The sequence below is a fragment of the Miscanthus floridulus genome, unplaced genomic scaffold (genome assembly GCF_019320115.1).
Source record: "Miscanthus floridulus cultivar M001 unplaced genomic scaffold, ASM1932011v1 os_1022_1_2, whole genome shotgun sequence".
Classification (NCBI taxonomy): domain Eukaryota; kingdom Viridiplantae; phylum Streptophyta; class Magnoliopsida; order Poales; family Poaceae; genus Miscanthus; species Miscanthus floridulus.
Window position 1 is genome coordinate 1 of NW_027097475.1, and position 24,723 is coordinate 24,723.

At 40.1% G+C, this 24,723-nt stretch overlaps 1 protein-coding gene across 1 annotated transcript; it reads right to left on the minus strand.

Annotated features, from left to right (window-relative positions):
• Positions 1–8: 8 nt before the first annotated feature.
• On the minus strand, positions 9–23,898 carry LOC136533631 (midasin-like; the record flags this gene model as incomplete). Its single annotated transcript, XM_066526180.1, has 39 exons — positions 23,385–23,898; positions 22,368–22,452; positions 21,906–22,177; positions 21,657–21,809; positions 21,417–21,565; positions 20,126–20,235; positions 19,934–20,053; positions 19,770–19,848; positions 19,437–19,559; positions 19,175–19,274; positions 18,997–19,093; positions 17,974–18,105; positions 17,837–17,893; positions 17,580–17,756; positions 16,713–16,838; positions 14,829–16,607; positions 14,229–14,296; positions 13,949–14,144; positions 13,739–13,843; positions 13,342–13,647; positions 9,512–11,740; positions 7,878–9,422; positions 7,616–7,802; positions 7,465–7,530; positions 7,149–7,231; positions 6,832–7,068; positions 6,281–6,416; positions 6,104–6,189; positions 5,939–6,015; positions 5,628–5,769; positions 5,469–5,558; positions 3,863–3,989; positions 3,327–3,481; positions 2,929–3,036; positions 1,239–1,391; positions 944–1,123; positions 442–642; positions 224–325; positions 9–140 (listed from the first exon to the last, which is right to left on the minus strand). Coding segments are annotated over exons 1-39 (10,722 nt in total), but the record flags the coding sequence as incomplete, so codon positions are not given.
• Between the last annotated feature and the right edge of the window lie 825 nt (positions 23,899–24,723).

Below are 24,723 nucleotides of genomic sequence, written 5' to 3' on the forward strand. Positions count from 1 at the left end.
TCTTCTTTAAAGATGTCTTCTATACTGATCATTCGCGATTTGAACTTATAGTACTGAGAATCATCGCTTTCTTTAGCCTTCAAATGATATTTCATGTTGATCCACATGCTTGTAAAATGATCAAAGGTATCCTTCAATGACTGGAAAGAGAAACTGGTAAGAGATCTCACTTGCTTTATGTTATGAGTATAAAGCAAAATGACATGGATATGAAAATGCATACCACATAAGACGACTTATCCATGACAAGGGAGCAACTGACACAATCGGCTGTTCTTACTAAAGAAATATGATGTACTGAAACAAGCATCTCAGACTGGGACTTCTGCAAATTAGTACACAAAACATTGCTGAAAGCCAGCTCCAGATAAATAAATCCATATATATAATTAAAGAAGCTAATGACATTGAATATAAGCAAGAAGAAATAGATGCACTAACCACTTTGTCAGCCACTTTACCAACATTCAACTGACTTGACACAGCAGCAAGCTTCTTCAACATATCTAAATCTCCAGAACCACTGTATAGGGTTCCTAGTTGGTCAGTAATTGTATAATTTGTAAGATCATCAGTCGCGTCAGTTACAACCCTTTCAGTAAAAGATCCAGAGGGAAACTGCATAAAAGCATAAATTGCTCCCTACACAAAGGAAATGGCAACAAAAGAAATATAAGCATCATGAAGTCAATGAGAGCTCGTCACTAGCCAAGGGCATTGTATTGCTTCCTTGCAACATCTACAAACAAATGTAGTAAAACGGATAGCATCAAATTAATACATAACTATGACAATTTATCAAATTCAACCTACTATTACCAATACCTATATACCTATACCTATACCAGAGTCCACAGTTAAATAAGCATATATTTAGAAATTGATAGTAATTAATGGAAGAATCATTTATGTTTGAAATATAGCTGCAAAACTAGACACATACAAGAACTCTATTAATATCCTCTTCTTTAATCTTCTTCAAATACTCCCTCTGAAGAGAACCAGATAGAGCAATTGCTAAGCCAAGTTTCATTTCATATACAGCAACTTGAATTGGCCGGATCAAATCAACATATTCCCTATAATCTTCTGTCAGCCTCTTGATAAAGTTCATGGATGTTATCTGCCACAAGATGATTGCAAAGCTAATCAGCTGCAGTTACCAGCAGTAAAAGAAGAATAAATAGGCCAATAGGCTCTCAGCAAGAAGACACAAAATCAGTACCAAAAAATCGCACCTGCCAATTGCAGACTCTGTCAACCGCTAGTTGTCCAAGTCCTTCGCAATTTAAGTTAGCTAACAAGTCCTTGCACTCAGACAGGCGGTCCTCAAACTCAAGGCATGTAGCAATGAGACTCTTGTGCTTAGATTGTCGAGGACGAAATACAACCTGCAAAAATGCACACAAGGTTAAGCCCACCAGTTCTCCATTCCATTTCAAGCACAAACAGACTGCATTAATCGAATATTGGCTGATGATCAATCGAAATGGTTCAGTACATTCTCTGAAGATAACCACCAACCAGACATACAAATTTCTTCAAGAGAGAACAAATATAACAAGTGTAACTATCGCCATCACCAAAGGTATCCTGACCAAGCACAGAACATCTTAGGGTCTGAATGGTTGCTTGCATTGCATTTGATCCGCAGCATCAACGAGCACTTCGCCCCTCTTGGTATGCACCTTTCCGGAGGCCCGCGCTGATCTGCTTCTCAAAGAACTTACCGTGGCGCATTGGTTGACCACGCCTTCCTCCACCCCTTCTTGCTTCCACCAGCACTGGCGCTGGTGACAATGCCCGCTTGCCGCGCAACACCAAGTCCAGCACCCCCCGGGATACAGCATAGTGGCCGTCCAGCAGTGGCTCGGGGGATCAACCACCAGCAGCAACGGCTCCAGGAACTCTGGCTGTGGCGACAAACGTGGGAAGCGCAGAGGCAGGGGCAAGCAAGCAGGATGCAGCAGTTGGCCCAGGGTCCGGCCCGCCTGCCTAGAACCCGTGGACCAAGTCCATCCACATGTGGCCTGAGAACCGTCCGCCTCTGGCACCCTTGTCTGCCGCCCCTGCTCTCCAAGTGGCCCCAGCCAGCATTCATGCGCCAGCCGCTCTGGCCCTTGTGGCCAGCGCCACGGGCCACTGGTCGGCACCTCCTCCAGGCTTCTACAACCCCATGGTGGGCATATGCCATCACGGGCTCAGCAAACATTGGCGTTCTCCTTGTGCTGAACAGATAGTCAGCTAGGCCCTCCGGTATACAGTAGCCAGTTATGGTTTTCTATAAATTGATTGTTAGTCATATAATACAAGTAGGCAAGCATATCTTACGGTGGTCATACTTGCATAAACCAACCCTAGATCATCCTGTGCGAAACAGTCTCTAGCTGAGTTGATTCCCCGTGGGAGCGAATTTTCAGGCTCGGGTTAAAAAAAATCCCCTCGTCCGTCCTACGCCAAAGCACAGGTCTAAGGTCCGGCCCTGGTCGTGGTCGTTCTCAAATAGGCTACAGTGCCACTGTGTATAGGTGGGGCAGGGGTTCAAGGGTTTTCTCGACCAACGTGAGAAGGTCTTCTCCTTAATGCAATACTCGGGGGCTGTCTTACCCCCCACATGTCGAGTTTTTTTATATGCACCCGTACCCTACACCTACAGCCCCAAGATCAATCTATTGTTTTCCCGTTCAATTCCATTGCTTTCACCAAATAAACAACAAAAATACCAGAAGCTCACAAGATGCAAAGAATTCATATCTGCTACCTCCGGTCAAATAAATTCGCCATTTGCGACAAAGGAACCTAGCAGAAAACAAACAGTTTTTCCCCTATCTAGAACGTCATATTTAATTGACTGGAGATATAAAATATCAGAATGCAGAAATGAACAGGAAGAAATGGGAAATGGATGATGTATAATTGTAATAGGACCTTTGCTCGGGTGTCTTTCTCATCAATTTCCAGCGATTGCAATAACGTGTTGTCATAGCTATCTTCAGGGGAGCTAGAACCAGCTAATTCCTCACAATCATGACGAACCTGTAACAGCACAGCAGACATAAATTTGCCAGTCTTTTCCCTTTTCTTCAGAAGAGTTTGGTTTTCTTTCTTAAAAGATGAATATCAATTTGATGATACATGCCACATAGCTCAATTGATAATCGAAAAAACATAGCTCAATTGATGATACAAGCCACGGTGCATCTATGTTCTTGCTTGCATGCGTATTCAACAAAAATGTTCTTCCTTGCATCTAATTATGTATATGAAACTGACAATTCGGAATACAGATTTCAAGCCATGCACCAAGGTAACTAGAGATGTTTTACCTTTTCCTCAAGCTTCACCAGTGTAATTTTTTCCACAATATGTGAATGCTTGTATGTAGATTTAAATGTAGGGTCTGGACTGTAGGAGCTCAACAATAACCGGAAGCGTAACTCTCCAATACGCACCCAAGCAGCTCCAGTATGCAATAAAGAGTCTGCACGAAATGATGAAACTATCAGAAACAACAGAAAACGTAAGCAACAAAAATAGCATAAACTAGAACCTTCTGCATGGTGAGGGGAAACAAGTACAGTAGACTTGTAATAGGTGGTTCTATATCCCATGGTTACATCTAAATCCAGTAATATCAAATCAGCAGAGTAGTGCATGACTGAATCATTCAACATAACCATATATTGTACCAAAATGGCAACAATTTTTGGTACTTTAAATGACAAATCAATCCTTTGTGGAATAGAAGTAAAAATGAATTACCAGGAGTGTAGGATGATAACAAAAATATAATCATCAATTACAGAACTTTAGGGACATCAAATGACAAACCAATCCTGTGGAGTAAGATAAAAAGGAATACCACGGGAGTAGGATGAATACAAGTCCATAAGCAAGGATTCTATGAGTTTATCTGACTTTAACAGTGAAGCCAATACTCCATGGGTTGAGGATGATAACAGAGCACAAATGGTGTCCAGATCTTCTTTCTGCAATGGAGAAGAATGGGTCAAGAAAATGTGAAGCATCAGCAAAGGTAGCTGAACCAAATAGATTATAATATGAAAGAGTTAGTGCTATCTACAGAGATTTACTTGTCAGCAAAAATTGCACACAAACTAACAAGAAATTACAAAAGAAAAAAGGAATACCACATTTTTCATTGTACATCTAAACAATCCATTTAGAATGGAATGTATTGATCATAGACATGGCATCATATAGAACTAGAGAACTCTTAATTTGATACCAGAACAACAGAACCAAGGCTACACAGCACATCCGTGACATTGTGCTTTGCTCCTTTTGTTGCAAATTGCTTCTGTTTTAGCTCCCATACACACAGCACAATGTCAAGTATTAATTTACATGATTAATTACTTTAGTTTTAGCTCACATACACTCAGTTCATTTACATGGTTAACCAATATTCAGTATGCTGAATTAAGACTTCTACTAGTAAGCATTCAATAGCTTATTTGGTAGTAGAAAATATTTCCTCTGAAAACAAAAAAAAATACAAATATCTGAAAACTTAACAAACTTGCAAAATCATCTATATATTGTGTTGTTGATAGTGATTCTATATTTCACGGCCATACAAGTAGCCCTGTACATGGTCCAGTTTGAAACCGGACCCAACCCATGACCAGCCCATGGAAAACCGCATCCGGAGGCCACAACACGGGTCGGTTTCCACCGGTTTCACACCGCCCAACCCGTCAGGCGTCAGCTTATCTTCTTCCTCCAAATGAATCTGTCTTTGCCACCTGCGATTTGGTCGACAACGAGACGCCACCTCCACCGGCCACTGCTAGGGCCATGCGCGTCCTCCACGAAGCAGCGAGGTGATCTCGGCGAGATCAGTGACAGCCTGGCGGTCAAGGAGCCACATGAGACCGGCACGGCGGTCTGCAATCTCGGCTGAGGCCGGCAAAGCGCCGCTCTCTCCTAGCGCGGCGGGCGCGTGGCAGATGGCGCGCTGCTGGAGCTGGAGCACGGGCACGACACCACTGGCCGGAGCTTGCTGCAGGCCAAGAAAGGTGGGAGAGCCTGAATTTCACATCCTGCAACGACGAAGGCGGCGGTGCGGCCATGCGAGAGCGGGCGATTGGGGGTGGAGTGGGGGAAGTGCCACAAGTTGCCTTGATTTCCACCTCCGTCACCTACCCGGCGGGGCTTGATCCTCCCGCAATGGCTTTTGGAAGCAAGACGGTGTTCGAGTGTTTATGCAAGGTGCAGGCGGCGACGGCTTCCTCGCACGGCTGCATCGCTGCTCGCTACACGTGGGAACCGTTCAACCCGTGGGTACGAAACCGCGGCATAGCATTTCTTACGGGTTGGACTGGGTTTTAACCAAAGACCGTATTAACCGGACCATGTACAGGGTGACATACAAGTAACATTTAAGAAAATATACATATTAACCCTAAACCTTTTCTAATAACATCAGAGGATGATGCACAAACCTCTATAAAACGTCTCGAATGTTGGAAGAGGACAGACTCTAACTGGTTGTAGTCCTCTTTCTTGAAATACTTCCTATGGACAAATATAATCTGCAAGATTTCAGAATAGACAACTCAATAGGCAGCTTCAACACAAAATATAGATAAATTAACCAATACCTGCTTAAATAGGGAATCAGCAGCAGAGTGCAGACTAGAAATGAAGTTTCCCAAACACGAAACACCTTCCCAGAGGTTTCTAGATGCAACTTTGAGCATTACACAATTCTTCAGATAATCCACCACACATAAATCCTGCTGGCTGCAGAGAGAGACAATAATATAAGTTTGTGGGATTGTCTTAACCAAAAGGGTTAAACATCATCAGGTTACTCAGTTTCCAGCAATAGCCACTAAATGAGCAGAAGATCATGCTCCATGCAGTAGCCATAAAAAGGAACACTCCATAAGAAATAAACATCTAGGCATACATAATAGTATTGATGGCGTCCATTTTTGTCAGGTGTGCCAGGTCACAGGAATCATCATGTGTGACTGGGAATAGACTCTGAAAATGAAGCAAATCATATAAGGAAAGTATCATGGTTGTCTTAGTATATATATAACTAAGAAATGTGAGGGTTTTCAAGAGAGACCTTTGGGCTTCCTGAGCAATAAGTCCACAAGGAAGAGTGGTAGTTGTACCACATTTCAAGAATACAGCTAGCAACCTTTAAATGCACTGCAAAAAATCACATGTCTCGTATCAAGTTGTAAGCTACAACAGAAAATGGGACAAGCTTTGTCAGAAAATACAAAGGTTGCCTTTTTACCATTATCAACTTTGGCCCAGTCATGACAAATCCACCAAATTATCTGATGTTGAATATAGTCCAGAGGAGATCTTGAAGATGAACCCAGTGAGTAATCCATAGCATACTTCAGCAGGTACTCAGAATTCACAAGAATCTGTCCGGTAATAGAAAATCTTCAATCATTCTGAAATATTGGACCTATAGTTTTTCTTCAGTGATCATGATTCAGAATAAAAATGCATGCATGTAGATCGAATGAGTTTTCTCTTTTGATCTCAAAAGTTCCTCATTTTGATATTGATCAGTATCTGCATTATATATTCTCTCATATTCAGTATATTCCCAATACTTACCATGATGAATATCCTGTTCACTTAACTCTAGCTAGTTTACACGACCTAGTGTACTCCCGTGCTAGACAAAATAAACATTTTCAAAAAGAGTACATGAAAATCCGCATGCCACTTCTTTGTTATAGTTTAGCACTCAAAATTATCAGATCTTGCACCAAACTGTGGAAACAATTAATAAATGAGATTCAGAAACAAAAAAATTATTAACAGACAGACCTCATGAGCTTCAGAAGAATCTTTTTGTGTGCACTTGCATAGCTGTTGAAGTAAAAGGGTATCCAAGTTTAAACTCTTCAAGTTGAGCAATGGAAGACTTGCTAGCCAGCCCTTGAAACCATAAATGTTACATAAAATCTCAGAGGACACTGAGCAACAGAATTTAAATTCAGGCACTGATGTCTTGGACAATAATCCAAGATTACCCCTCACAAAGTTAACCTTTCCTACAAGCCTCTACATGAACAAAATACAATGAAATCGTAAGGAGGTTAGACGAAATGATGTCAGAAACATTACATGGGTACAAGAATAACCTTGTGAACTTCATCCAATTGGGGGCCCACAGTTAAAACATCTTCCTCAGTTTTCATTGTAGCAATACAAGCCATAGAGACACCTTGACACACAGAGAAAAGTAATCAGAAAGGAAAGTTGCCATCAAAGTCTACAAGACATTCGTAAAGATAGTTAACAACAAAGGGATGATGAGGTAAGCACACCTAACATGGCACAATTAAATGAAGTTGTGCTAGAGGCACGAAAGACAGAACAGTTAATTGTGTTCCAAGATAAACCCAACAGGCAAAAGAGAGAAAAGGCAGAACAAAAAAGAAAATTGCATGTGACTACCTTCCACTGCAAGGAGTCTAAGATCCTGATTGGCTGACAGCATAGCATCAGTCAGTTGTTCTCTATCTGCAAGCAATAGGTAGCAATTATATTCATATATTCTAGATGGGGTGTGAATTGAGCAATCAAAACACATGCTCAAAGAAAATACCATCAAGTTCTATATTCAAAAGATTCTTCCTTGGCCACACATCTGCTGTGAAGGAAAAAAGTTCTTGTATTTTGTCAAATATCTCGCTAGATGATGGCAGATGAGGATGACCACCATAAACCCACAAAGTTGGTTTTCCATATTGAAAATTGAGATTATGTAGATTGTTGAGATTAACACTTTCCATCTGAACAAGATGTCAATTTGGTGTTAATTGTAGTATCAGAAAGAGAAGAAAAGAAATGGTCGGATGCTAACTTACCAAAAAGACGCCAACTTCAACCTGGAACTCTGGTGGCAATTTCAGTATTTCTTTCCTCAAAAGATTCCAAACAATCGGTAGTCCCTCTAACTGAGATGCAATCATCATTTTCCATATTGATCTGTGGTAATCAAGAAGGCGAGAGTATATTTTTAGCAGGTTCGGGAATTCCACAATCATTTTAAGTACCTCGCCCTCTAAGCATCTGAGGGACTTCAATGCTGGCAACAAAGTACATTTCAGAACAGCAAGATCAGGACATTTCGTCTCAATTTGCCATTGCTGCAGCGTAAGCCGCAACAAGCTCAAAGCATCAAACGCACTACTCAGCCGGTTCTGGCATGCTTTCAGGCTATCACAACCAGCCATATCCAGCAACTTCTTCGAAAGTAATGGAATATGCTGAGTTACAATATCGATCTTGTGATGGTCAACTATTTTCCTGTAACATTCAAGGATGCTATGCCAAATAGGATGCTCACTTTCTTGCTTCAGAATATACTCATAGCTCTCAAAAAAGTTGCAATAAGGCTGGACCAGACAGTTATACCAATTAAACCATATGGCATACAGTTCACGATCGTTTTCAGTACATTGCTCCATTACCCAGTTTGCAGCAAAGAAAAGCATCTGATCAGCTAAGTATGAATTGAATGCCCCAGTTACACAATTTTTGACACTCTGACCAGTAACCGTAGGAAACTGTAATTCATGTAAGCTTGTAGCAGGAAGAATAGATTGGTGGACGATACTAATATCACCCAACAATGATGAATTATCTTTCAAACTGCTTATCTGATAAGCAGCATATTGGGCACCCAATGACTGTAGAAACATGCAATTCCTCATAACGCAAGTTTCTTTTGAATACCAAATGAAATCCCTTAGTTTTTGCTCAATTGGCCAACCACCCGGCAAGGACAAAGATAATCCAGAATGCAAACCAGTTGAATAATAACCATCAAAAACAGTGAAAAACCTAAAGTTTCTTGCCAGAATTTCAGATCCATCAAAATTATTCAAAATTTTAATTTTTCCTTCCTCCACAATTCTAGATCCATTAATTTCACCCAAAGATGGTAGATATGTGTGTTCCCAGCTCAAATGCAGGCTCCAAAGGAACTGATTTCCTTTAATAATCAGTTGTTGGAACAATTGAACCCAGCGTGTGATTTCAAGAAGGGTAATGTTTATACCAACACGTGAACCTTCAGCTTTTGCATGCATGTGTGCTTCACACATAGACGAGACCAGTTCCATTCTTGGTATTCCGCAAGAGATTAAAAATCTTATCACATCCTTCCGTTCGCCGTCCACAGGCACATTGCTGCATCCTTCCAGATTCCAACTTTGGTCCATCAGAAAGATCTCCACTCCTCTGTTTCGCATGGCTCTTGAAACTTCACCATAGTTTGAATTTACTGTCAAAAACATTTTGAACTTAGGCTGGGCTTTGATAACTACAGGATTGCCATCAACAAGACCACACTCATTGACTACAATAGACCTTTCTTGCTCAACCAAGGAGTTTATCCTATCAAGTACCTAAATGAATTCACGAAAGGAAAAGGTAAAATTAGCAAAAGCAAGCAGCAGGACAGAAAGGCAAAGTACATGAGAAGCAGAGAGCATACAGTAGGGTTACAGAAATTTGCATTATCCAAAACAATCCATTCACTGCGTTCAATGGCCCTGATCAAATCTCCCGCAACCCATTCGAATTTAACTGGTTGGTGTGCAGCTCCATTCTGCTGCAAGTTGTTGATGGACTTCAGTGTTTTACTAAGACCATCTTTTGTCAATGGTTCAGGGAAGTCAAACTTTTCCAGATCACACTTTATCTGCTCAACTATTTCAGCAAGCAAGCTTAACGAAGGCAAAGATGCATTCCCACTCATTTCAATGAATTTCGAAGTCCTAATTGATGAGTGCCCTTTTTCAGCCACAAATTCAAACCATTTTGTAAACAAACCCCTTCCTTCTGCAACAAAACTCTTCCAGTTTGTATCAATACTCAGGCTGAAATACACATCAACGTAATGCTCAACTTCTGATAAAACTGCTTTGTAGTGCCTAAAGAAGTTATACTGCTCAAAGCATCCCAACAATTCTGACACATCAGTTGCGGACGACAGATTCACCTCATTCAACGTATTTCCCGAAAGCTGAGCCAGCAAGCGGATTAATGATGTTTTACCAGCTGAATTTTGTCCAACAAGAATGCACAACCAACCTTGCTGGATGCAGTGCATGGCTGCTTCAAGACTATTAAGGACACCTGGAAATATGTTGAGTTGATTGTTTTGCACTTTATATGATTGGATGTGATTTCTTTCAATAGAGGCACTTCCAACAACCAAGCAATGTGGATTAACATAGAGCATTTTTGGTTGGTGAATGCTCGTCTTTTTCTTAAAGACCTCCTCATAAAGCTTAACAACTTCATGGCGATCAACCAAAGTACGCATTCTTTGAAGATAGACAGTATTTAAAAAACAGTCATCCTTCATAGGATCTCGGGAACGCATCATCTCACAAGACCTGATAATATCACGTAGATTAAATTCCCAGGGAGAACCTTGTTGACCATACTTCCTATATACCATGGTATCCATATACAGCCTGTTGTTAAAGTGAATAAGATTTTGGATGAAACTTTCAGAAATTGTTTCAAATCGTGATTTACAAATCTCCAGATAATCTTCCTCAGATAGCTCATCAACATAAACTTTGGTGAAGCGGTTCATAAAGGACTTGGGAAGGCCTTTCCGCCCACCACCTTGCGATGAAGGATTCTGGCATGCAAAGACACGAAAGGATGATGAGCATTTGTAAGTTTGACCAAGCTCAGGTATGAAGACCTCAGCACGGTGGTCCAGAATGGCATTCAGACCCTCTAAGACAGATTGTGGAGCAAGATTGAGCTCATCCAAAAGAACCCAGCTTCCATTCTTTAAAGCCTGAAGAAGAATACCATCAGACCAGGAAAATTCCATTCCATTTCCCCCTTGAGCTGGCAGGTCTGAACCTAGAAGATCCATCATGTCTGTCTGTTCAGATAGATTTATCCGTACAACATCATGACCAGAAAATTTAGCTAATGCTACAATTAAACTTGTTTTTCCAACTCCAGGACTACCTTCCAAAAGAAGAGGTTTAGGTAGTTGCATACCGCGCAAAACTCGCAAGACATTCTTACTGGTCGTGGGCGCCTTTATTTCAAAGCTCTGTTGCTTACAAGCAGAATGGCCTTCAGGAATATAGAATGGTGCAATGCCAAAATGACCTTCCAAACAACCATGATCTATATCTTCTTTTTTCATATTGTCACCCCAGCCATAATTATTTAGATCATTCAAGCATGAATCTACTGCCTTACCCTTAACTTTCTGCAGTTCTTCTAGAAGGAAGGACAAGCAAGTATTCCTCATCTCAGTAACCTCAGTTTTAGAAACATTTAGACCTAATGAGAGCCCATCAAGCAAAATAAGAAACAGGCCATGTATCAAAGCTTGCTCTGGCCCAAGATTTTGCTCAGTCACATTTATAAACGAAATCCACGACAGCATGTCCCGTATCGTGAGTGTTCTTCCGATGTGCAATTGATTGAACCACTTCCAGAAGTTAACGATGCAATCTCCAAAGCAAGAGAAGTCAGTTTTGGTGAACCTCCCAAAAGTTATGCTCTTAAGTTCATCAACATCAGTAACAGCAGGAACCCAAATTTCAGTAAATCGATTTCTTAATGCAGGAGAAAGCTCTTTTTTTCCATAGTCACCACCAGGGTTCATCGTTGCAAGGATGAAGAAGTTTGGATGTGCTACAATCTTCTCTAACACAGAACCACCTTTCTCAGCCAATGACTACAACAGTAGAAAAGCACATATAAATATACATAGAACTTAAGTTCAGCAATTAAAAAAGCAAATATTCAATAAAAATGAATTGTATAGAATAAGTTTAACCATATGGATAGAAAAATGACCTCTGATTCTGAATATACTTTTCTTTGCACAGTGGGCCACTAATCCTATAGCTATTCCCTCTGATTCCAATGTAGGTCATTTTGAACTTGTGATCAAGGATTAAGGAAGTAGTCAAGTAGATCAAATGATTTTAGTGCACTTAATTTATTATGTATTGATGAGAAAGATTACTCGATCATTTATGAGTGTGGTAGCATTTATTAAGCAGGAGCAAGGAAGGAAGAAAAGGGTAAAAGATGCATAGAAGTTCTAAAACCTCCTACACTTGAAAAGTTGGGAAGGCTTAAAACAGCCTAAATTTGGATATAGGAGGGAATACAGTGCATAGAGAGGGGCTCACTACTTAGACAGGTACCTTCGAAGCAATGGAACAAGGAAATGATACTAGTAGGTCTATCATTAAACCTACTTCCATATATGATAATATTTTTTCTAATAAGGTCTAGATAGAAAAAGTAAAGCTAAATATTGGAGAACATGACAGTGTCCGGGCTCCTAGTGACATCTTACAAATGAAGAGACCAACTAATTAGAAGGCTTTCCAACGACTAAATTGTGTGGCAGAGCACGTAAACAGCAAACTTTCCCAAAAACACCTTATGTCAACCAAGTTACGTGTTTAAGTTTGCAGGACCCTGAAACTAGTCAAGTTCACAACTTCATCAATCTGACTCATAATTATTAGGTTCCGACATTGCAATTCTGTCCCTTTTTTGTGTGACCTCCGTATTCTACTTTTTAGTGCAAATGGTCCATCTCCATCATTGTTTAAACGTTTTCATATAGATAGAAGGGGCCACTTCCTGAATGAGGGGCCTAGTCCCGACCATCTAATGTGCAGGAGAATTCACGCATACAGTTCCACATAAGTAAATTATTAATCCACCCTATACATCAAAATCCCGCCATATATTTATTCTAACTGAAGCAATCAGAGCATATCTTTATGTGTTAATAAACTATAATTGGTGTGGCCTTCCATATCCATTCAACAACATGCATGGCATTAAGATGGAAAAAGGCATTAGAATTAAGATAAAAATCAAGCCAAGTTTACAAGCTTAAGAAAATAATATGCAGCGAAACAACAAAATAAACTAAGGCTTTGTTTGGATGTTGTCGGATTCACCTCAATCCACATGTGTCGGGGTGAATTAGGGTGGAGTTCAAGTTCCACTCCAATCCACCGCAACATATGTGGATTGATGCAAATCCGACTACATCCAAATAAGGCCTAAGATAGCTGCTATAGAACCCACAATTTGAGGATATTTAATCTAGATGAGCTCCAAGTTTACAGGAGGAAAGCATAAAAACAACCAATGAACAGCACTCAGAAAAAGGATTCAAATATAGTAACCAAACAGAACAGGTTCCATTAAGCCTAGTTTGTTTGCATAAGATAAGCCCAGATCTACTGTTTCCTTCATCCTTCATAAGAAAAACAACGAATGGATAATAAATAAGAAAAGGCATACCAATTTTCTTTCAGGTTCTAGAACACTGTTCAAGCGTTCAAGCACACTGTCGTCAGCTAAAGAAATTTCATCAAGGAGGAAAAGATCACCATTCTTCATTGCTTGAACAAGCGGTCCATCCTGCCACAGGAAAATTGACTGCCACCTCTTGTGGAGGTGCATCAAATCCAACTTGATTTGCTCCATGGCACCAAGATCTTGAGCTGGCACCTCGGGAAACAGATATTTTCCCTTTCTGTATCTGTCAAGTATTTCATTCAGATGACTGATGACACTATCAGCTCCAGATACATCAGTTTCAAGTGGCTGTAAATCATGGACAAATCAGTTAATCCACTTTGATAAGTCAATGCAAAAGCTATGTTGAAATACCACATCCGGAAACCAGATAACTTACCACATTCCCTGCAACATAAACAAACATTTTCATCTGTTTGATTTTTGCAACAAGATCTTTGAACTCAATTGCTATTCTTGACCTATCACGTATAGGGCAGAATCCCTGCAGGTAACAGCCAGATCATCGATAGTGAGACACATATTTCAACAACAGACAATGGTATCTAGAGAAACAGGATTCATAGACAACTTAGAAACAGTGACACACCCCAATGAAGTCTGATGTCTCTGTATACTGATGGCAGTTCAAAATGTGTAATTTTGATCCAAGGACAGCACTTAGAACCTGGCAAACAGTTGTTTTCCCACCACCAGTTTCGCCAACGAGGAGGACAGGTTCGCGTGATCTGTAGCAACGCTCAATAAGAAAGTATAGCCTCCACATACTTTTTGTCCAAGTGATACTGCAAAAGAAAATTAAAAATACATCTGAACCAGAACTATACGAGTACACTATTAAAAAAATGGAAAAATGGAAACAAACTCACTTTCCAAAGCAATCTCGTACTCTTAGTTTGATAGCATCAAGGGATAAGTTATCTTCACGGGTGACTTCCTGCAAGAATAAAGAACCACTCAAGATTAGTAACCTAATCCCTTTCTAAGCAAAACTTCACAAACTTCCATTAACAAATGTAAAAGTATGATGTTGCATTAAAATTCTAATTATGATGTGACACATAAGAAACTACCCTTTCATCGATGAAATGACACGGTCAGGTCACTGCACGAGCAAACGGTACCCAAAACTTAGTACCGCTTGGTCAAACAGGATGTGCACTGAGCTAAATAGCAACCATACGATTAAATTAAGTTGTATGTTAATAGCACCAGTAAAAAAAAATCATATATGTAAATCAACTGCATCCACTATACATTCACAGCCATCTAGAAAACAATATATCCGACAAAAAATTAAATGTTAAGATTTCCCTCATCCTATTTGGTCAGCGCCACCGCCGCCACTACATCCATGCAATAAAATTATGATCATGAATGTATATGTTTTGCTCATAACTTTCATCCTTTGCAGGCACAAGATAAAACCGCGAAATTAAAATGATGCCATAGAATGATGGGATCATTACCGAGTTATACAGATCAGTTATGTTGAGTTTTACACGTAGGTGACGCTCCAAAGCTTCTTGAACAACAACTTTCTCATTGTCATCCCTTAATCTCTCTGCCAGCAGTAAATAGCCATCTTTCGCCAGATCGTCATATGACCTCCCTTCAAATGTCCTGTACCGATTGGCCCAACGAAATAGATCTCTAGGTGTTATGAAACCATGTTTGCCAGCAAACACTCTACTATTTTGTCTATGTGTTTGCAATTCTTTCATAACCTCAACCATCCTTTTTGCATAACTGGGAGCAATTCTACATCGCTGCTCCAAAATCGTGACTAGCTCATCTTCTGGTATTTCATCAACATGCACTTCAATAAAACGGTTGCGGAATGCCCGGGACAGCATTTTACGCCCCCCATAAAGCATAGGTGGGTTTTGTGTAGCGAAGAGCATAAAATTAGGGTGTGCTGATATAGTCTCTTGCAGCTCTGGCACGAAGAGCTCCCTGTTGTCATCTAACAGCCTATTTAAAGCTTCCAGGACATCAGATGGTGCAAGATTTAGCTCATCCAAAACAATCCAGTGCCCCTCCCGCACAGCCTTCACCAAAGCACCCTCCTGAAACTGAAGCTTCCCTTGACTGTCGGTCACATAAGTACCCAGATATTCTTGAAGATCAGTATGCTCATGGTTGTTGATTCGGACAAACTCATGGCCAGTTTTTGCAGCAAGATACCTCACAAGGCTAGTTTTGCCACTTGATGTTGGACCTTGTAAAAGAACAGGGTATCTTCTAATATAAACAGCACGGGCAAGGTTGATTATGTGCTCAGTAACACTTTGAGTTAAAACATAGCTCCGCAAAAATTCATCTGAGTCACAGCCACCTAACTGCATAGGCTTTTCAATGAAGTAGTCAGCAAAAGAAATGTTAGGTGGCGCTCTTCCATCTAACAAAAGTGAAACTATTAAGTTCTTAATGATTTTTCCACTAGGGGCATCCAACATTGTAAGAAAGAACATACAGAAACCATCATAAATGGCTTTTCTGAAGCCAAATTTTTTCTCTGCGTCCTTTATATATCCTAAAGCGTGAGATAGAGATCTCAAACTAAATTGAGGCTTCTGATTAGCTCCATCCTGCAGTCTCTCCTCACATTCCTTTTTTGCAACTTTATAAAATCGAACAATACTATCTGTAACTCCATTTGTAACATTCAGACCATCCAGATATTTCCTGACAAAAAGCCGTAGATCATCGTCATCCATAAGATCATCAACAAAATATTCAGTAAAGCGGTTCCTAAAAGTGTATGGCAGTTCTCTTTTCCCAGCGTCAGTTGCTGGATTCATGCAGGCAAATATCCGGAAGCAAGGATGGCGTTCAACATAATCCACATCTCCCCTTTCTGCCAGGCAAAGTGTGCCCCTCTCTCCATCCAGTACAGCACCAATTCTTTGAAGTGTCTCTGGAGGTGCAAGGTTAACCTCATCAAGCAAAATCCAATGGCCTTTCCTTAAAGCTGAAATAAAAGCACCCTCCACAAACTGAAATGACATGCCAGTTGCTGAACCAATTTGACTACAAGCTATATTTAGTTTGGAAGAGAAGGTGTCCCACTCAGAAACAACATGGGCTGGCAAAGGCCTTTTTCTCTTTGAACCACTTGAAGACTTAGAAATCCCTTCAATTAGCTTCTGAGCCCTCTCAACATATCTTGCCAAAGTGTGTAATAGTTTTATCCAATTCTTTTTCATTACACACTCAGCACAATGTTGTAGAATAGGTTCATTGTCCTGAATAAGTGAACAATTGGGTAAATAAACGTCAAGACAGAATTGGAGCAAGGGTGGTATGTCTTAGTGTAGGATCACAATATGAGAACCAAGCAGTAGACACACCTTTGCAGGAAAACTCCGACAAAAAAGATCCTCGAACTCCATATAAAGAGGAAAACATATTGACCGAGCATCTGTAGGCTTAAATCCCCCGAGGAGATCAGAAATATCACTTTGCTGGCTTAAGTTCTGAAAATATAAATAAAACAACATTAGATTATAAATGATAAAAATTGTGAGACAGAAACAATGTGATTTGAATATTTGACACAGCATGTTCTGGACTTTCTATGTGTTGGAATATAAGTGAATTGCCCACCTCTCCCCATCAGCTTAAGCTTTTGGGTTGAACTGGTCGGTGCATGCAACTTAATATGGTATCAGAGCCAGAGGTCTCGAGTTCGAATCCTGGTTAGCGCAATTAAATGAAATAATTGTTGCTCGCTCCTATTCCACGTCTGAGGCCTGAGGGAGCCACCACGTGAGGGGGAGTGTTGAGTGTTGGAATATTAGTGAATTGCCCACCTCTCCCCATCAGCTTAAGCTTTTGGGTTGAACTGGTCGGTGCATGCAACTTAATACTATGTTTGACATTCTGAAAGTGGTCCAACATTGCACGAAACAACAGGTAAACACAAATACAGTTATGTTGGCATACAAACAAGAACTATCAACATATGATGCTTCCAAATATTTAGAAGACAGGCATTTTCCAGTTGAGAGATTGTATATAAAACATGTTGTTATGCCCGAATTTCAGTGGTGGTGGTGAAGGCAGAGATGGTCCAGGCTGCACTAACATGGTAGAGGGGTAGAAAATTATGGCATTTATATTTATACATATGCAACTCAGTGACAACAGTAAATTTTAAAGATGCAAATATGCAGTTGTTCCAGCTTAGGATTGTTTATGTTACTGATCTAACATACCACCACAGTCAACGGTTGTTTAAGCCAGGCAGCAAGATTCTGCACAGTAGTAGTCTTCCCAGTACCAGTTTCACCAACAAGAAGAATGGGCTCAGTGAATTTTATAGAACATGCAACTCTTTCAAGAATTTCTAATGCGCGCCGAATATCAGCAAAAGGCCCTTTCTGGATTAATTCCTACATATTTGAAGCCAGGAGTTAGCAAACAAATGAAAGCTTGACAAAGAGATGCATCAAGTAAACCAATGATTATTTACGGGTTTGTCGGAGCACGGCAATGTAACTCTGCCAACTTGCAATTTCGTATCTCGGGCCTGTAAATTACGAATGGTTGAACATATGAAAATTCAATAAACAAGACATATTTTCAGATAAGAAATGAATATACACATGCCTGGATGATGGGCTTTTCAGTAGGTTGCACTGTTTCTCCTCGGTAAGGAACACCTAATATTCTAGCAATTTCTCCTGCTACATATAACCTTTTTTCCGGAGATGATAACGAGGCAGTGAAAATATCAACAGCCTAGAATTTTACAAAATAAAAAGAGACAAAGGTGCTTGAGATGCCTGGAAGACCAGGTGTTTTATTCCACAATGATAATAATAAGATAGCACATGTAAATTCTCCCATGTTCTCAGAACAGTGTAAATTTTATATAGGTCATTTAACATTTACAGGTGGTACTATTTATAAATGACAGTGGAACTAAAGCTACTTAAACTCTGAATAAATATTAATGCAAAATTATTTAAAACGTCTGGTAGGCGTTGGGCACAATGAAACCATGAAATTCAAATTTAACAACAACAATAACAGTGCATTTGTATTTCTGCAGTGTGTACGAAGTAATCCTTAAGCCCAAACTTGAAAATAAAGGGTCAATGGGTCATAACAGTTGTTCACATCCCTAAGTGATACTCCTTCCGCTCCAAATTACGGTTCACTTTAGCTTTGTTCTAAGTCAAATTTCTCTAGCTTTTACCAAGTTTATTTATTTTTCATGCACCAACATCTACAAAATCAAATTAGTACCATTAAATTACACATGAAATATGTCTTGATAGTGCATCTATTTGTAGTTGGAGATGTTAATGTATTTTTTAAAAACTTGATCAAAGCTAGAGAATTTTGACTTAGGACGAAGTTAAAGTGAAGTATATTTCGAACAGAGTATATTCCAAAAGGCAGAATAGCAGCAATACCGTGAAAGCAGCTTTCAAACATTCACACTGCATGTCTGCCAGTTTCACTTACCATGGCTTGCAAGATGCAACTTTGGCAGCTAGATCATGTCACAATATGATGAGATATTCCTAGAGTTACAGTGCATTTTTTACAGAAGTAATTTATTATAAGAAATAAAACAACATGCACAGGCCAAAACATGCTCCATTAGAAGAGAAAGCAGCAAACCTCATGATAAATTAATTTGCATCCACTAGAGGCAAATCTGAGGTCCTCAAAGTTGAGATCGATCCCTAATATTCTCTTGCACCATTTGAGCAGGTCCCTACGAAGTAAGATAACTATTAGTATCCATTATCACAGATCGATAGCAGGCAATATGCTGCAAGAATTATGAATTGCACACCTTAACGAAAATCTGTGCAGAACACCATCATATAAACCTCCTGCTAAGTTGAGACCACCAAACTGATAAGATCCAAGAGAGTTGACCTTTTCAAAGGTATCTACATGGCATACAATAGGTTAGTTATTCCCTCTGGACTCTGGTCAAATAAACATGATGTTTCAGGCATAAAATTTGACTTGCATGTATTTTAATTTTGGTGTCTGAAACGTTATCTAGAAGTGACTGGAGGTAGAAAAAGATACAAGTATGTTCCATCTACCTATGAGTTTGGAGGAGATGGGCTCCAAGCTTGGGTAGCACCCTTTAATTATATTAACCATGTCACTCTGATTAGGTTCTCCCACCATCACTTTTCTCCACAATGCACTAAATGTGAGTCTCCCTGTCAAAGGAGCAAACAGAGGACATGAATCGGCACATGTACGAGATTGTGGAAATATATAGCTGTTTCTGTGTGGTCAAAACAGTCCTGATCATTATTGTTGCTTATCAATTTTTTTAGTACACCGCTACAGGTATAAACTAAGAAAATTTCTGTAGCGTGCACTACAGCAATATTACATCATATATAATTAAAACCAACTGAACAAACCTGGCAGATCATGGGAAACATCATTCTTTGATGTTGTGATGGTAGCAAAGAATCGGAAACTCTCAGCAACTTCCACAGCCTACATGAGACAATCGTGAATTATAGAACCACTATTACAGTGGCACTCATGAATATCATCAGAAATCAGAAGTAAGGTGTCTTACCTCTGCATGGCCAACTGAAAAGGTATTTGAACCTTCCAATAAAGGTAGTAAGATTGACTGCACATCGCTAGGCGCCTTGTCTATGTCTTCAAACACAATCCAGAACCCTTTGACAATGGCCTACTCGGAATAGGATGAAAAGATATTAACATGTATGGGAGGATTATATGAACAGTACTCTCCTATACAGACCTGTGTAAGCGAACCAGGAGCCCACTTGAATTCACCAGGTTTCTCTGTGCAAATGTAACTTCCTAATAAGGTCCTGCCATCCATTTGCTCATCCATGTGGATAAAAAGTACTGCAAATAAAATCAGTAATTAGCACTTTGTTTAAATAACAATGTTACCAAAGATGGCTATAAATATCGATAAAAGATCAACAGTGTCATGCCATCATCAGGGATTCCAAAAAAATTCAATAAGCATCAAGTTTGTATTGAATAAAGATGAAACAGAACTATGGAGTCAAGATTTTTCTAGAATTTTGTGAAAGGTTCCAACCATTGGGCTTCTTTGACTAAATAACTCATCAAATGTTAGAATTCAGCTGGAACTTCACCATAGAACACAGATGATGGAAGGGGACTATGCAAAACAGATATGATCACGAGAATAACTAGGTAGACCTATCCAACTTGTGACTTAGAAGACAGTTTGATATGAAACCACAATAAAATAGCAATCCTACCGAACTTTTCTTCTGGTCTACGACTTATTGAAACTTATTTCATCATCAATCATCTAACGAACCTATCTATCTTTTTTTTCTATTGACTAGTACAGCATATGAACAAATAAACAGAAAATGTGATTTACATGCACATACTGAATCTCCCTTTGCATGTTTCTGGAATATGAAGAATCAAAATTCAGTTCTGGAACCATCAACAACAGCCGGCGTATATCACCGAACAAATAAACAGGATAGTACCAAGCAACAGATCTTATTGTTCCTATGCATACTCCTTTCACACATTTAAGTATGTGGCTCAGTAAGCATATACTCCCTCCGTCCCAAAAAGAATGCACATCTCGCTTTTCGAGTCAAACTTTTTTAAGTTTGACCAAATATATACAAAATATACTACTCCCTTCCATTCCAAATTATAAGACTTTTTGGCTTTTCTAGATACATAGCTTTTGCTATGCAGTTAGATATAAACTATGTCTAGATACATAGTTAAAGCAATGTATCTAGAAAAGCCAAAATCACTTATAATTTGGAACGGATGGGGTAATATTTGTGACGTGTACTCATTAGATTACTAGTGGAATATATTTTCATAATAAAGATATTTAGAGAAACAAATGTTGATGCTATTTTCTATAAATCTAGCCAAACTTTTAAAAAAAGTTTAACTCCTCGAAAAATGAGATGTGCATTCTTTTTGGGACAGGGAATAAACCATGTCTATCAGTTGGACAACCTTCAGACACTTTTTAACTTGAATAAATCTTCATAAACATATATCATAAATACCTCGATTTCCAACTATTTGTGCCAATTTGTTAATAAGTGCAGTTTTTCCAGCACCAACAGGCCCATAGAGAAGTACAGGCCACTTCTGCCCAACTGCCATCAAAGCTAACTCATAACTCTTTCTTAAAGTAGCAGTAAGCACAAACGGGCTGACAGAAAAAACAATCGCAAATAAGTGTAAGCAACACAGATGCAGTGAGAAACAAGGAACAATGGAAAATAAAGGTGAAGTGCTCATACCTTCCAATGCTATGATTTTCTCCTGTTGGCCAATCCAACAAACATTCAGGCAAAGTAGTGAGACCATCTATACTACTTTTCGAATTTCTATTGTCATTCTGAAGATATAAAGAGGCTTTCTCTAAGGAAGCGTCCATGCAAAACTCCTTCCACCTAAAGGAATAACAGATTGTTATCAAAATACCATGGTGCTCTCCAGTCTCCAACCAAAAGGAACAATAGCAAGAACAAGGGAAAGTAAGAAGGAACCTCAGAAAACATTTAAATGCGTCATCTGCTCCCAGGCCAAAACTTTCAATAGCCATATCACTTGCTTTTAAAACCACCATAAGAATATGTATTGTGCACCATTTCAAGTCCAATCCAACAGTATCGAGCGAGCAGCCAACTAAACTATAGTCAGTGGTACAATGTACAAGGTCTAAAAAGCAAGACCAATCCCATTGTTCACAAAATACTCTGGGCTCCAATTCTAGAAACCGGTAAGATACTTGTGCAGCATCAAGAAACAAATGCAGTTCCTGAAAGCAAACAGTATCAATCACAATGTAAACCATTTAAGTTTAAGTACAGTCTGAGTACAACTCAAATCCAACAGTTAAAATCACTTGCAGAGTTGAAGTTGTAGTGAGAAGCTGTAAAGCAGTTATGCAGGTCATATAGTGGAGATGAGAGGTGAGGCAGCCATGCATTTGACACATCAATAAGTACCTTGGAAGTAACTTGTGATGGGAAACTTGCACATAGAAGCCTTTGGAATGGTGGTGGAGAAAACTTGAAGTAGTTCAAAACAGGTCTGCCAGAAATAATAGTTGTAAGCTAGTTGCATGACATAAATCTAATCTTTGTTTACATGCCATGATTGCGCAAAAATTCAACTAGTTAAGAGTTGGCAACAATTTGTCATAAGATAGATACAATGGGCCATAATAAACTATATAAAGCTCCAAACCAGTGTGTGCCATGGTTCATTAGCAAAGCGGGCACATGTAAATTTCCTGATAACTGAAACCAGTGCATGTAACTTTTGGCATATGTAACTACTAATCCTGAGAATGGTTCCAGGTCTTCTAATCCACTGAGATACTGCAGCTTAAAGCGTGCAAGCTCAAATCAGCAGATATTTTAGTTCCACCTGAAAGATACTTGCATCTGTGAAAACTGCGGCATTTGCTTTGAATCAAAAAATTATAGTAGGTTTGGACTCCTTCCACCCAAATCATTACCCGACATGGATTCCACAGAAGGCCAGATTCACAAACTTTGAAGAGCAAAATTACTGCTCCCTGGCAAGCAGGATTCATAATACAGGCTTGATGGAAAATCCAAATAACACCAACTAGAGAGGTTATTCTTTTCCCCAATATGTGCAATTGGTAAACTAAAACATGCCTATACTTCAAATTAGGCTGCATGCATGTCACAGGAAACTAATTCAAATTAAACACAGCGGTTTGGAGGTGGCAACATTTTCATGGCTCAGTCCATACTAAATTAAACATTTTACAGCAAGCGAGGCTCAATGTTTACTGTCTGATAATACCAAAAAAATGATCAGTGCTCAGTGCCTAGCAGAAATCTAGTTATTGTGGTCAATTAGGCGCCTACCCAAATGGCAAGTACAAGCTAAGAAACAGGTTAATTGCACTGCTCCAAAATTTAATGGTGACGAATTGGGAGTGCAAACAAGTACAAAAGTGGCTATGGGCGGACCACTAATCACTTCACCTGAGCAAGTAGGGTGCGAGGTCGAGGGCGCGCGCCAGCGCGAGGCACGCGATCTCGTGCAGCCGCAGGCGCCTACGCCTGGAGAGGTAGAACTCAACGACGCGGACGTCCCCCTCCCCGGCCTCATCCTCCAGGAGGGCGGCGTCATCATTCCACGCGTGCAGTCTGGCGCGGGCGTCATCATTCCACGCGTGCAGTCTGGCGCGGAGCAGCGCGACGGCCTGGTTGATAAGGGCCGGCGCAAGCGGGAGGAAGCAGCCGAGCACGGGGATGGTGTAGCGCGGGTGCAGCAGTGGCTCGGCGAGCGCGGCGGCGACGTCGTCGTGGGCGGGGGGCGCGGCGGCCGGCGACGAGGCGAGCTCGTGGAGGCGCGGGTCGGAGTGGAGCGTCGGGCAGCGGGCCAGTAGCCGCGCGAGGGCCTCGGCCGTCGAGAAGACGCCGTCGAGCGACATGGGCGCGGTGCGGCAGCGGCGGGGCGGGGCGAAAGAGAACGAAGGTTTGTGGGGGCGCGAGTATATATATTGGGTGGTGGTGCCGTGGTAGTTTTGGTTAGGGTTTTAGTGCGGGTTTGCGGCGGTGCGAGGTTTTGAGCCTTGGAGCCTTTGGGAACGCTCGACCTTCGGGGCTGTAAGGGCGCGTTTAGTTCCGAAAATTTTTGGCTTTTGGCTACGGTAGTATTTTCGTTTGTATTTAATAAAAATTGTTCAATTATGGACTATTTAGGCTTAAAAGATTTGTCTCGCCAATTACAGGCAAACTGTGCAATTAGTTATTCTTTTTACCTACATTTAATACTCCATGCATGTGTCGCAAAATTTGATATGACGGGGAATCTTGAAAATTTTTTGTTTTTGGGTGGGATCTAAACAGGGCCTAAGTGTCTGTTTAGTTGCACTTCATTTTGCAAAAAAATTCAAGATTTTCCGTTCACATCGAATCTTTAGACGTATGCATGAAGCATTAAATATAAATAAAAAATAAAAATAATTACACAGTTTAGACGAAATTCACGAGACGAATCTTTTAAGCCTAATTAGACTATGATTGGACACTAATTACCAAATAACAACGAAAGTGTCACAGTACCATTTCCCAAAAAAATTCACCAACTAAACCAGGTTTAAGACTCACCGACGACCGCAACCTAAAATAGAGTGCTCATTTATTATTTGGGTTAGCGTTACATGCCAAATGTTTAATATCTATTTATGTCTTCTTCGACAATAAAATTTAAAAAATAATCATTTTCTGTAAATGGGTCTTCTAGGTCGACAGGAGAGAAGATACTCATATTTGGATTATGCCTCTTCTGTCACCTAAAATAGATCTTTCATATAGT